General features: G+C 32.0%; 1 protein-coding gene across 1 annotated transcript; it reads left to right on the top strand.

The window, feature by feature from the left end:
* The first annotated feature begins 10190 nt into the window (after window positions 1–10190).
* Window positions 10191–13488, top strand: LOC107627632 (uncharacterized). The gene is made up of 4 exons (XM_016330458.2): window positions 10191–10777; window positions 10973–11087; window positions 11350–11412; window positions 12130–13488. The coding sequence occupies exons 1-4, from the start codon at window positions 10191–10193 to the stop codon at window positions 13486–13488; spliced, it is 2124 nt and encodes a 707-aa protein (XP_016185944.2).
* The last annotated feature ends 333 nt before the right edge of the window (window positions 13489–13821 follow it).

Below are 13821 nucleotides of genomic sequence, written 5' to 3'. Positions count from 1 at the left end.
AACACACTCAGTAATGCTTCTCCCATTGACTACAACACAAAATACATTTCTATCCAGTTTATACAAACTACAATCCCACGATATCCATTTTCTGTCTTCTTCAAATTGCACCTCTCTCATGTATACACAACTTCTCACTTTTTTTTCTCATACCATTGGTTTACTATTATTTTTAAGTTTTCCCACTCACTTCTCCATAAGACAGCTTTATTTAAAAAAATTTTACTATTCTTACAATTCCAAACCGTCCACAAAATAGCAAAAAATAACATAATCCTTTTTTTTGGCATATTGCACACATCACAATTGATCCAACCCTCAAACCAAGTTCTAATATCATTTATTTCTATCCAACACACACGACCCGCATTCAAGGCCATAAACCACAATTTGGAGCAGAAAGAGCAATGAAGGAAAAGGTGGCTTACCGACTCCTGCTTCTTCTTACACAAAACACATGTCCCTTCACCTTGGCTTATGATTTCCTTCTTTATTAGTTTGTCCTTTGTATTCAACCCATCTGTTATTATAAACCACACGAGCATTTCAATTCTAAGTCGTACCAGCCCTCTCCATAAATCATAAAAAATATGCTTCATAGTTGTCTCTCCATATATCTTTTCTTCGGCTACATTGGTGAATGATTTCACATTGTATCTTCCATCCGAGCTAAATCTCCATGTGACATTGTCCCTGTTACCTGCAAATAAGAATACACTATCTAAAATGTTATTTAACTCTTCTATTTGTGCTCTCTCCCTCTCAAACAAATTCTTTCGCCATTGGAGACTCCACACCCATGATGAACCGATCCACGCCCACAATCATATATAGTGTTCTTCTTCTGATTTGAAACCACAAATAGTCTTGAAAATTTATCTTGTAGTGACACATTTCCAACCCTAAAATTTCCTTTTTTTTCCCTTTTATTTTGATTCTTTCTGTCAACGTCCTGTCTTCCTTTTCTATCTACAAAAATAATCATCGCCCATGATAGAGACTGGAAACCACATTGTAAGAAGCTCGAACCGGTCATCATCAATAAAAAATTGGACAAGAAGCACGACGTGAAGTAGGCATTGGTGAGTTCCAGAGTGGTGCGGCTGTAGTTATCACCCTGTACATAGGTGGTCAGGAACAGAGACACATCCTAATAAATTTTTCTTTAGTTGTCTCAACGATAATGTGAGTCACAATAACAAGATTTATTTTAAATTTTTTATGATTGATTGATAATTTGTAATCTCGAAGTTCATTTGTAGACAAGTAAAAAAAATAGTGTAGGTTATTCGTTTGAGCAGATTCTGTGCAAGAAGAGATGATTGGAAAAGCTGTTCCAAGAGATGATGATGGTGAAATGAAAATGAACTTTGCATGACGGCTTGCCAAATTGAAAACAGACTTTAAAAATCTGAAATTCATGATTCAAGTTCTGGGTTTTGGGTTCTTGGTAATGGTTGTTTTTGTAGGAATAATGCTGTGAAAGAGTTAAAAACATGTCAATGTAATATGCATAACAGTGAATGAGAGGGTTTTAGGTCTATTTTATTTCTTGTGGCTTCTTGGGCTCCTTGGTTCTGCTATTGATGGTATATTTATATAATGTAATGTAATATAAAATGAACACACAATACATGTTAATAATTAATAGCAAGATTGATTTAAACTATACATAGCATTACTTAATCAAAATACCAGAGAGCATTTATAGTTTTGCACAATGCAATCATAGGTGTTTGACAAAACCAAATAACATAACATATTTAACTAAACTTAACAACATGAACAAAGTAGCTTAAAGTGAGCAATGTCACAATTTTTAAACAAAAAATCAACAGTACTAGCTCGCAAAACTAACATCTTAGTCTTAAAATTTACTTCTTCCGTTAGTGCTCGAATCTAGGAGTGGGTACAAATTTCAAAAAATTTGCTAAGCGTGAGGCAGTGGCCAAACTCGCTCTTTCATTGGATACATGTTGTTGAGGGTGTTGGAGGTAGTGATCTTCTTCTAGGTGTTAATTTTGCAGGTCTTGTGGCTGGTTTAGTACTTGCTTCAGTTAACTACACCAAACACATACAAAGAAAGAAAACCCAAACAAATAAACGAACTACCAAGCAAATAAACAACTATCAAACTTCTCATAGCCTGTATCTCCAGCCTAAATAGCATGCTAGTTTCTGAACCCCTTTCTTATCTTCTCAAGTCTACTTTTAATTAATTACCGATGGTAATAATCTCAAATAATTTTTTAATTTGACCTTGTTCTTAGCCATAGTCCTCATGACGAACATCCTCGCATCTTCTAGAAGAGTAATTATTGGCTTCTTCCTTACTTCCTTTATTTTTGAACTGAACACCTCACAAGCATTATCGTAAATAGAGTCCAGCTTCGGTTTGTGACTGAACTGTGACCTTGTCCATGCCTCTCTAGGTCACTTGTCCAGATACGCCCATGCATCCTCATTCAGCCTCTTTATCTTATCCATGTATTCCTTGAACTCTTGAAAAGTAGTGGCTCATGCGCAATCCCATAGTAAACCCCTTAACTCTAAGTCTTTTTACTGCTTGTTAAAATTTTACCATAAATGCCACACACAACAACAGTGATGCACGTGAGACAGCATCTCTTTCATGGTAGGTATTAAGCCCTAAAAACAACACAGATCAGTATCTAAGTCTAAATAGTTTAATAATTATTCACCATAACAGTGCACCAGTTTACTACTTATTCACTATAACAGTCTCTAAGTTTAATACTCATTCACTATAACAGTCCCTAAGTATACTACTCATTACCACAATGGTCTTTCTCATTCACCATCGTGTATCTAAATTAGTCCCAACATCAAACAATGTAAAAGTTTATACCAATCATGTCTAGAATAAAGTACATCAAACAATATAACAGTTTATACCAATCATGTCTAGATTAAAGTGAAGTGAAGTGAAGTTAGAGGAGTACCTTCTACATATCGAAAATGAAACTCTATCAGTGTCTTATAGTCACCAAGATCTTCATGTAGCAACTCTAGGAACCACTTCTAGTTGTCTTTGTTCTCCACTTTTACAATTGCCCATGCAATGACATATATATGGTGGTTAACATCATGTCCAACAGCCAATAAAATTTGTCTTGTTGAATAATTGTATCTATATGCTATTTGATCTAATTGTTTTATCTGTTCTTTCTATTTATGTATTCCTTGTATTACTTTGTATGTGTTTGAATAGCTGAGAGATCCTTTATGCTGGCAATGATGACGTTCAGGGTTGTTCCTGATGTGGTGATTAGAGGTTTGTAGAAAACTGAGAATAAATAGATAGATTAGAATCCCATAGGTAAGTTGCCATTTTCTGGTTTAGTGAGAACTCTAGACTTGGATCAATGAAACTTTGAAGATTAAGATTGCTTAGAGAGTTCCTACTACCTTATATTGTATCAATTCGGCACTTTTACCCTATTGGGAACCTGATGGTTTGGGTTCTCACCCATATATTATTTCTATTTTTAGATGCAGGTCCCAACGCTCCTCAGTGAGTAGGAGTTTTATTTGGAAGATGGCGAAGAAGACTTTTGTTTTTGTTTTAATTTAGATTTTCTATTTCTTTTGGAAAATATCATATGATGTATTCATTTTGAAAACTTGCTTTTAGAGGCTTTTGATGTATATGTGGAAAGATAGGTTATGTATATCAAATTGTTTTACTGTTGTAACTCTAGTCAGCCTAATTTTCGGAGGCCAAGACTAATAGATATTTATATATACTTATATATGTCTCTTTATCCTTATTCTTTCTTCAAACTCTTAATTATCTACTTTTCTGATGCGCTTATGTATGTTATTGAGTATCAACGATTGACGAATTATTTTTATATCCCGAGTTTAAATTCCTTTACAAGTTTTTAGTTTAATATCTCCTTCTATACATAAGTATTTATATCTCAACTTTATGTCTAACACCAAATTCTCATTGAATTATGACTTAAGCATAAGGTTTTAAAGGGTAAAGTGTTATACTATACCAAGAGTCTTACATCTCAAATCAAATGTTGGGTTTTATTGCTATCTAAGTATCCATACCTTCTTATGGACACTTGAATTTATTGAAGAATGCAAGACACATCAACACTTCTAGTCTTCTACAAGTCTGGATAAGTCGTAACAAATTCTTTTTTTCCTTTTGGCGTCACAGCAAACTTCATTAATTAAATATCTGAATATTTGTAAAAGTAAAAACTCACAGCAGAAAAAAACATATCAAAACATAAAAACAAAAGATGTTTTTCACTTTTTGTTTATGGCAGCAACAAAACAGCATGGCAAGACCAAGCAGAATGGCGCCGAAATCAGAAAGGAAGCAAGAGTAACCGTCCAAAAAAAAATCTCTAAGCTCACAAACCAAAGAAAACGATCAAATAATAGGCTCGAAAACATTATATACATATATGTTAAACAAAATGTAGGGAATTATTGTTATTAGGATTTACAACAATAACAAAGTAACAAATGAACAATTGGAAAAGAAATAATAGTCATAACAAAAATCAGTTTTATTAGTGAGAGCGTGTAGACACATTTTAATTTCAACTCCCAATGATATCACGCATTTTTTTCTTCCCGTTCTTTTTTCTTTTTTACACTCTACATGCAGTTGCTGCATTTTTTTTCCCTTTTATCTTTCTGGTGATTTTTTGTAGCATTATGTATGTTTTTTTTCTTTATTATGACAATGTGAGACAAAAAAAAAAGATAATGATGATGACAACGAAGAAAAAGATGAAGAATTTTGAATTATGCAAAATTTATTAGAAACTAACACTGAAATTTCTTAACAATAACACCAAAACTTTTTAATTTTGACACTGAAATTTAACTACAAAACACAACTTCTTTAATGCTGCAATTTTTTTTTTTGCTTTTTATGATGATGATGATGGAAAAGTGGAGGAGGATGAATTTTAAAGTGTTATTCTTAAAAAAAGAGTATTACTTCTCATATTAGACTTGAATAAACATGTATTACAATCTTATTTAATTGAATAAATGTAAAAAGTAAATTACATACTAAAATATCACAAGATAGTACCAAAATTACTTGGTGAACATGTTTGTACTATATTACAATTTTATTTAGTTAAATAGAGATAGGTTTACACTTGTTGGATTGAATTCTTACCAGAAACAAAAAAAATACTGAAATTTTTTAATTTTGACATCGAAATGTTACTACAAAAATATAAAAACTTCTTAATTTTGACACCAAAATTTTACTACAAAGACATAAATGTCTTCTTATGTTTCAATGAGAGCTTCTTTTCTTTTTCTACTTACTACCTAAAGACAATGAGAATGAATATTCTAATTTGATGTTCTAATCTTGCTAAGTAATTATGATAATCAAGATAACGAAAAATAAGATAAGGAGGAGCAGGAGAAGTAGTAGTTTTGAATTGTTATTCTTACATTTTTTTAGGAGTATTGCTTCTCATATTAGACTTGAATGAACATATATTACAATCTTATTTAATTGAATGAATGTAAAAGGTAAATTACATACTAAAAGATCACAAGATAACACTCAAATTACTCGAATGAAGGAGGGGTGTTCATGGATCGGATCCAATCCGCATATCCGCGGTATTTATCCGAATCCGATATGAAAATTGCTGATATGGATCCGATCTGCAAGGCTATCGGATCGGATCGGATCAGATGCGCACACTAATAGGATCGAATCGCGGATTTTGTGTAGGTATCCGCATATCCTCGTATCCACAAAAATAAAAAAATAAATAAGTAAATATTCTTTTTATATTTTATTTCAATTAATAATTATCATATATGTTGTATTATTTAAGAAAAATATGTTTAATATTATTTTACGAGTAAAAATACTTAAAAGAATAGAAAAAAATAAATTTTATTGATTTTTTAATAAAAATAAGTTTTTAAAAATATTTTTGTGTTTTGCGGATATATCCGCTATCCGATCTGCAAATGTGCGGATCGGATCCAAGCTTAAAAACTGCGAATATTGGATCCGATCCGATGATTTTAGTGCGGATTGGATCAAAATTTTGGCCATACCAGATCCGATCCGATCCGCGTTCATCCCTCAATGAACATGTTTGTACTATATTAGAATCTTATTTAGTTGAATTTATCTATCTATCTATTCTTAATATATAAAAGTAGATACATAAGTTTATCCACATTACTTTTAAGCTATTTCTCTTCTTCTACTAACGCCATGTCAGCAACATTGCTTACTTGGAAAAATTTTAGAATCAACCACTCAAATCTTGCCAAGTCAACTTTTATTTTCAAATAAAAAAATACAAAAAAAAACACTAAAAGACACAATAAAAACCAACAACTTAACTTTTTCCAAATCAATACTTATTTCTAAAACAACAAAAACATAAATTAACATTTACCCAAAAAAACCCCTGAAAACCAAAGAGCTTATTACCTTTCTCATACTTCTCGAAACTCTCTTCCTCTTGGCACTTCTCCGTACTAAGATCCTATTTCCTGCATCCTCTTTCGGTCCCATGAGTCATTGTGTTTTCCTCGAAACAAATTGTCCATCGCGATGTCCATCTCTGGCAGAGTCGCATTGCATAAATTGCAGAAACCAGGCCGAACTCCATTCCTCCTGTTGCGATTTTCCTGCCGGAGCTCGATTCTGGATCTCAGGCCAACGTCACCATTCGGCGCCACCAACACTTTTTCCAAATCAATCCTTATTTCTAAAACAACAAAAACACAAATTAACATTTATCCATAAAAACCCCTGAAAACCAAAGAGCCTATTACCTTTCTCATACTTCTCGAAACCCTCTTCCTCTTGGCACCTCTCCGTACCAAGATCCTATTTCCTGCATCCTCTTCCAGTCCCATGAGTCATTGTATTTTCCTCGAAACAAATTGACCATCGCGATGTCCATCTCTGGCGGAGTCGCATTGCATAAATTGAAGAACCCAGGCCGAACTCCATTCCTCCTGATGCGGTTTTCCTGCTGGAGCTCGATTCTGGATCTCAGGCCAACGTCACCATTCGGCGCCGCCAACGTAGAAACTTCGTCCCAGGTATTTTCCTAAAGATTTTAAACTTTGCCATTTACTTTTTTCATTCTGTTGTTCAATATCATTTTCACTAGCCCGATTTATTTGTTATAAATAATAACATTTTAATTGTGAAATCATTGTAAGTAGCACAAGTTTATGTATTCCTCTTTTTTAAACGGGTTCTGTCCAACAGTCAGAACCAAAATTAATGTGCATTTAAAATTATTTCAACATCAAATTATAAATTGTTATTTTACATGTGGAGTACTGCTTCCACAATTTACGTTTATGTATTCCTCATTTTCAAATTGTTATTCCACATGTGCAGTATTGCTTCCACAATTTTCTTGGAATGGATTATCATTCTTTGACCATGTCTTATTCTCTTTGTTGTAAAAGGATTTGCAGTGATAATGACAGAGTGGAAGAGTTAATACCCAAGATTGCTAGATTAAAGAGGCAGAGAGCAATCATTTCAAAAAAAGGAAGACAACAAGATATGTGCCTCCAACATATGATTATGCAACTTGGTTTGTTTAACATAATTTTTATTGCACCTTCCTTATTTGATTGTAAATTGATTTATAAGGTGATTTTGATGCCTATTTTGAAAATGTAGAAACACAATTATTTGAAACACTTAGATCTATCCAATTTAGACAAGCAAGGATGAGGAGAAAGCAATATCTTCGGTCAAAGAGGAGTGCCAATTTAGTTTCCACTTCAGGTTAGTACAAAAAGAGTCTTATAACATATTTTGTTATGTTGATCAATCCTTTCAAAACAAAGGAAGACAAGAAGATATGTGCCTCCAACATATGATTATGCAGCTTAGTTTGTTTAACATAATTTTTATTGCACCTTCCTTATTTTATTGTAAATTGATTCATAAGGTGATTTTGATGCCTATTTTAAAAATGTAGAAACACAATTATTTGAAACACTTATATCTATCCAATTTAGACAAGCAAGGATGAGGAGAAAACAATATCTTCGGTCAAAGAGGAGTGTCAATTTAGCTTCCACTTCAAGTTAGTACAAAAGAGTCTTATAACATACTCTGTTCTATTTTTTGTATTGATTTTTGGTACGGATAGAAAAAAAATACTTTTGTAATTGTTTACGAATCATTACGTAGGATTTAAATAAAATATTTTGTATTATATTTAAAATTCTATCGATGTGTGAAAAAGGGATAATTTTAAAAAAAAAATACTTCAATAATAATTTCGCAATCTTTGAAGAAAAAACTATGTCTTAAGTTAAGAAGTATTGCCAATTCAGCTTTCACTTTAGGTGAGTACAAATTATTTTATAACATGTTTTTTGTTCTAATTGTTGCTACTCATAGCTAATTAATAGGAAAAATCAGTATAGATTGTTGTAATTGTTTCCTATGTAGGATGAAAAAGAAATGTTTTGCATTATATTTAAAATCATAAAAATATGTGAAAAAAAGGATCATTTTTTAAAAATAAAATCACATCAATATTAATTTTGTAATCTGTAAATAAATTTACCCACATTACTTCTATTGATGCGTGAAAAAAGGATAATTTTTTTTAAAAAAAATTATTTCAATAATAATTTTGCAACCCTTGAAGAGAAAGCTATGTCTTAAGTTAAAAAGTATTGCCAATTCAGCTTTCACTTTAGGTGAGTACAAATTATTTTATAACATATTTTATTCTAATTGTTTCTACTCATAGCTAATTAATAGGAAAAAATCCGTATGGTTTGTTGTAGTTGTTTGCTATGTAGGATGAAAATAAAATCTTTTGCATTATATTTAAAATCATAAAAATCTGTGAAAAAAGGGATAATTTTTTAAAAATAAAATCACATCAATATTAATTTTGCAATCCGTAAATAAGTTTACCCACATTACTTTTAACGATGCATGAAAAAAGGATAATTTTTTTAAAAAAATTACTTCAATAATTATTTTGCAACCCTTGAAGAGAAAGCAATGTTTAAGTTAAGTAGTATTGCTAAGTAAGCTTTCACTTTAGGTGAGTACAAATTATTTTGTAACATGTTTCGTTCTAATTGTTGTTGCTCATAGCTAATTAATAGTGTTTGTTGTGTAATAAGATTGTCCAATTCATTAGTTAAATCCAATTATTGAGAAAGAAATTTGAGAAGCCTATTTGTATTTTTAATACTTCTTCATTGTATATTTTTTGCTTAAAACTGCATTTCATCTAAGTTTTTTGTTTACAGGTGGACAATCATCGTATATTCATAGCTCACTTTCAAGACGTATTGTGGTTGCCATGGTGCATAATTATATTGGTGAGATTAAAGTATAATGTAAATCTTGCAAAACATAATAATATTTATTTATTTACTAAGGCTTTATTGTATATCTTCACACCGCAGATAATACAAATAATGAGATGGAAATATATGATGTGTTTCGAGAGGCAAGACGCAAAAGAAGGCAATTATTAAATCAAAAGAGATGTGTTCGATCTACTCAAAATTCAAGTATACTTACTTTCAACAATAGTTTCTCCCCTTTTTCTCCAAAAGTAAATTTTAAATTTCATTACTCATAATTAATTCTTTTCCTTTTTTAAACACTGTAGCACGCAATCTAAAAATTCAACCAACTACTTCCTCAACGAGGGCTGTTTCTAATCGAGCAAATCAACACCCAAGTAAGTGGCCAAGTTTTTATTTATTTTCCCTTAACATTATAGTTCAAAATTAAGGCAACTAAATGTTTGAGTGAACTCTTTTATTACAAATAATGTTTTATTAAACTGATTCTTTAGGTACTAATTTAATTTGATTGCAAATATATCATTTAAATTATGTTCTTTATTTCAATTTTTACAGATTTCACAAATGAAGTATGGAATTTTGGAAGACCAACATGCGTCTGTGAGTATTGTGGCGTAATACTTTGGTACGAAGAAAGGACCCACAAAATTATAAATACAGCTCATCCGAAATTCTTCATTTTCTGCTTGGAAGGAAGAGTCCAATTGCCATTGTTAAAACCCCCTCTTCCTTTGCTACATAATTTATTGGATTACCATGAAAGCAACATTGCAAAAAATTTTAGGAATCATATTCGCATCTATAATGCTACCTTTGCTTTTACGTCTATGGGTGGAAAAATTGATCATGAAATTAATAAATATGGTGGCCCATATACTTTTCGCATTAATGGTCAAAATTACCATTTCCTTGGATCTTTGGTTCCTTTAGATGGGAGAAAAGCTAAATTTGCACAACTTTATATCCATGACACACCTAATGAGATATCAAATATATTAGGAATGTTCAACAATGATGATGGAAGTAGCCCCCTTGAAGAGGAAGTTGTCAGAGATCTAATTCGTATGTTTGATGAACATAATGTCTTGGTTCAATCTTTTAGAATGGCTAGAGACAAACATCAAGAAGATGGAATTCGTGATTTCAAACTTCGATTGATAAGTAAAAAGGTAACTGATGGAAGACAATATAACCTACCTTCTTCTTCAGAAGTTGCAACACTTTTAGTTGATCAGTACACTAATGAGGAGGAATGCCACCGTGATATAGTTATTGAACATAAAAAAACTGGTCTTCAAAGAATAACTGAAATACATCCAAGCTTTATGGCCCTACAATATCCTTTGCTGTTTTCGTATGGAGAAGATGGCTTCAGGACAGGGATAAGTCATTTTAATAGACGAATAGGTAGAAGGTACAAACAACAAACAATCACTATGAGACAATACTATGCTTTTCGTCTTCATCAAAGAATTGGAGAATGCCAAACTTTGTTGCGAGGTGGACATTTATTATAACAATTCATGGTTGATGCTTATGCTTGTATTGAACAAGGGAGACCTCATTGGATTAGAAATAATCAAAAACAATTGCGAGTTGAATTGTATAGTGGATTAAGCGATGCAATCAATCAAGGAGATGTAATGGCAGATAATGTAGGCAAAATGATAATACTAGCTTCAAGTTACACGGGTGGACCTCGATATCGAGTACAAAACTATCAGGTAAATAATTGACTTATGCCATAATTATTTTTGAGAAGTTTTAAAGCAATTTAAAAATTAAATAATTATTCTTTGAGCAATACTTTCAAAATCAAATATTGATAGTGTACAATTATTGCATTTTCCCCATTTTAAAGATATTGGTTGCTAATATTATGGTTAATTAAAAAAATATTTCATTTATGTACAGGATGCAATGGCAATATGTCGCTATGTTGGATATCCAGACTTATTTCTAACTTTTACTTGTAATCCAAAGTAGTCTGAAAATGATTATATGCTGGAAGATATTGAAGGGCAAAAAAGCGATGATAGACTTGACATTGTCAGTCGTGTTTTTTCTATAAAGTTAATGGAGCTCATCAATGATATTAAACGCTGACATATATTTGAGAGAGTCACTGCCGGTAATGTATCTATTTACTACTCTAATATTTTACTCATGTTATTTACATCTACTTTTTGGAATACAATACCCGGATATAATATTTACCCATTCTTGCAAATGAATTTGTTACCACATAAACAAAATTTTAATCCTCCATAAATGTATTGAATGTGCAATTTAGGAGCAAATATTTATAAAGGCTTTTTTCCATAAATAAAATTTAAATTTTATTTCAAAAATCCATAATTAAATGTTACGCAACATTCTCTAACTTCTTTAATCGGCAAATATTGAGCTTCTTTATACAAATACATTTTTTCTTTCAATAATTGCCTTTCACAATTCTTATCTATTTGATAAATTCTTTCAGTTTTACAATCATTTATAAAATTGAGAATATTTAAATCTTATAACACAATTCTTATTGGATTAAAAATCCTTTCTTACGGGATTTACATTAAATCCCTTTGCTATTTATTTTTTCTGTTTAAGTCATTTTTTTACTTATTCTGTATAATTCATTTCATCAAAATCAGCAATTAGATGTTCTAACTTTTTTTTATTTAAATAGTTGTATACACGATAAAATTTCAAAAGAGAGGACTACCACATGCCCATATATTAGTTTTCTAACATCCGGATGACAAGATACAGCTAGCAACTCAGGTTGATGAAATTATTTCTGCTAAAATACCAGATAAAGAAAATGATCCTGTTGATTATAGTGTAGTTGATAGATTCATGGTTCATGGACCTTGTGGGATTTTAAACCATAATTCTCCATGCATGATTAATGGCAAATGCTCAAAGCAATATCCAAAAAAATTTCATGATAGCACATCATTTGATAATGATGGATTCCCTATATACATGAGGAGGGGTAATGGCAGATATATATTAAAGAATGGTCTCCAACTTGACAATCGTCATGTCGTTCCATATAATAGGAATCTTTTGGTCAAGTACGATGCCCATCTTAATGTTGAGCTTTGTAATCGATCTAGATCGGTTAAATATTTATTCAAATATATCAATAAAGGACCTGATTGTGCTACTGCACTTATCTTAGATGAACAGAATTTTGCCTCCACATCTGAAACTAGAATTCAGGAACATGATGAGATAAAGGCATACTTGGATTGTAGATATATTTCTACAGCTGAAGCTGCTTGGAGAATTTACCAATTTGATATGTTCTATCGAGAACCAATTGTAGAGCATTTATCATTCCACCTTCCTGATCAACAACCAATTTATTTTCAAGGGCATATGACACTTGACAACATTATGAGTCGTTCAAGAATTGAGACAACAATGTTTACTGAGTTGATGAAAGTAAATTCTGAGGACATTGAGGCCAGACAACTAACATACTCTGAATTCCCTACGAAGTATGTCTGGAATAAGAAAGAAAAGTTGTGGACAAGAAGATGTAGATGCAGATGTATTGGCAGAATGTACTATATGCCTCCTACTGCTGGAGAAAAATACTATTTGCGTATGCTGCTCAACATGGTTCGAGGAAGTTGCTCTTATGAACAAATAAGAACAATAGATGGTATTGTATACGACACTTTCAAAGATACATGCTATGCACTTGGATTATTAGAGGATGATAAAGAATGGGATGATTGCCTTAAAGAAGCTTCGATGTGGGGTACAGAAAACCAGCTTTGCCAATTATTTTCCACCATATTAGTGCACTGTGAAGTGGTTGATCCATGTCACCTTTGGGAATCAAATTGGAAGTTACTTTCAGAGGATATTTTATACAAGCAGCGTCGCTTATTAGATCTCCCAAACTTACAGTTGACAGATGAACAATTGCAAAACTATTCTCTCCTAGAGATTGAGCAAATTCTGAGAAAGATGGAAAAATCATTAGAAGATTTTTCAGGAATGCCAATTCCTAATGACACATTAATGAGCCAAATGAACAGCCGTCTTATTTTTCAAGAGTTAAACTACGACAAGATATGCACCATGAATATGTTCAACTATTATGTGGTTTAAACTCAGACCAAAAAGGAATTCATGATATTGTACTTAAATCTATTGATTTCAGTTTGGGCATGTTGTTCTTTGTAAGTGGTTCAGGAGGAACAGGGAAAACAGATCTCTGGAGAACACTCCTAGCAAAAGTCAGGTCCAAAGGAAAAATAGCAATTGCTGTTGCTACTTCTGGTATTGTGGCTTTACTTTTACCGGGTGGTCGAACTGCGCATTCAAGATTTAAAATACCTTTGAACCCAACAGAAGAAGCAACATGTGACATAAAAAAGGTAGACAACTTGCTGAGTTGATCATGCAAACATCTTTAATCATTTGGGATGAGGCGCCAATGAC

The sequence above is a fragment of the Arachis ipaensis genome, chromosome B2, assembly GCF_059453495.1.
Source record: "Arachis ipaensis isolate K30076 ecotype BB chromosome B2, ASM5945349v1, whole genome shotgun sequence".
Taxonomy (NCBI): domain Eukaryota; kingdom Viridiplantae; phylum Streptophyta; class Magnoliopsida; order Fabales; family Fabaceae; genus Arachis; species Arachis ipaensis.
Note: the sequence above shows the minus strand (reverse complement) of the source record. Positions and strands in the feature narration are given on the sequence as shown.

What these genes read in the sequence shown, in the direction of transcription:
- LOC107627632 (XM_016330458.2), top strand. Translation starts at nt 10,191, where the DNA reads ATGGGTGGAAAAATTGATCATGAAATTAATAAATATGGTGGCCCATAT. An exon ending in AATAGACGAATAGGTAGAAG is followed by an intron (nt 10,778 to 10,972) that starts GTACAAACAACA and finishes TGAATTGTATAG; the next exon opens with TGGATTAAGCGATGCAATCA. An exon ending in GCGATGATAGACTTGACATT is followed by an intron (nt 11,413 to 12,129) that starts GTCAGTCGTGTT and finishes GACAAGATACAG; the next exon opens with CTAGCAACTCAGGTTGATGA.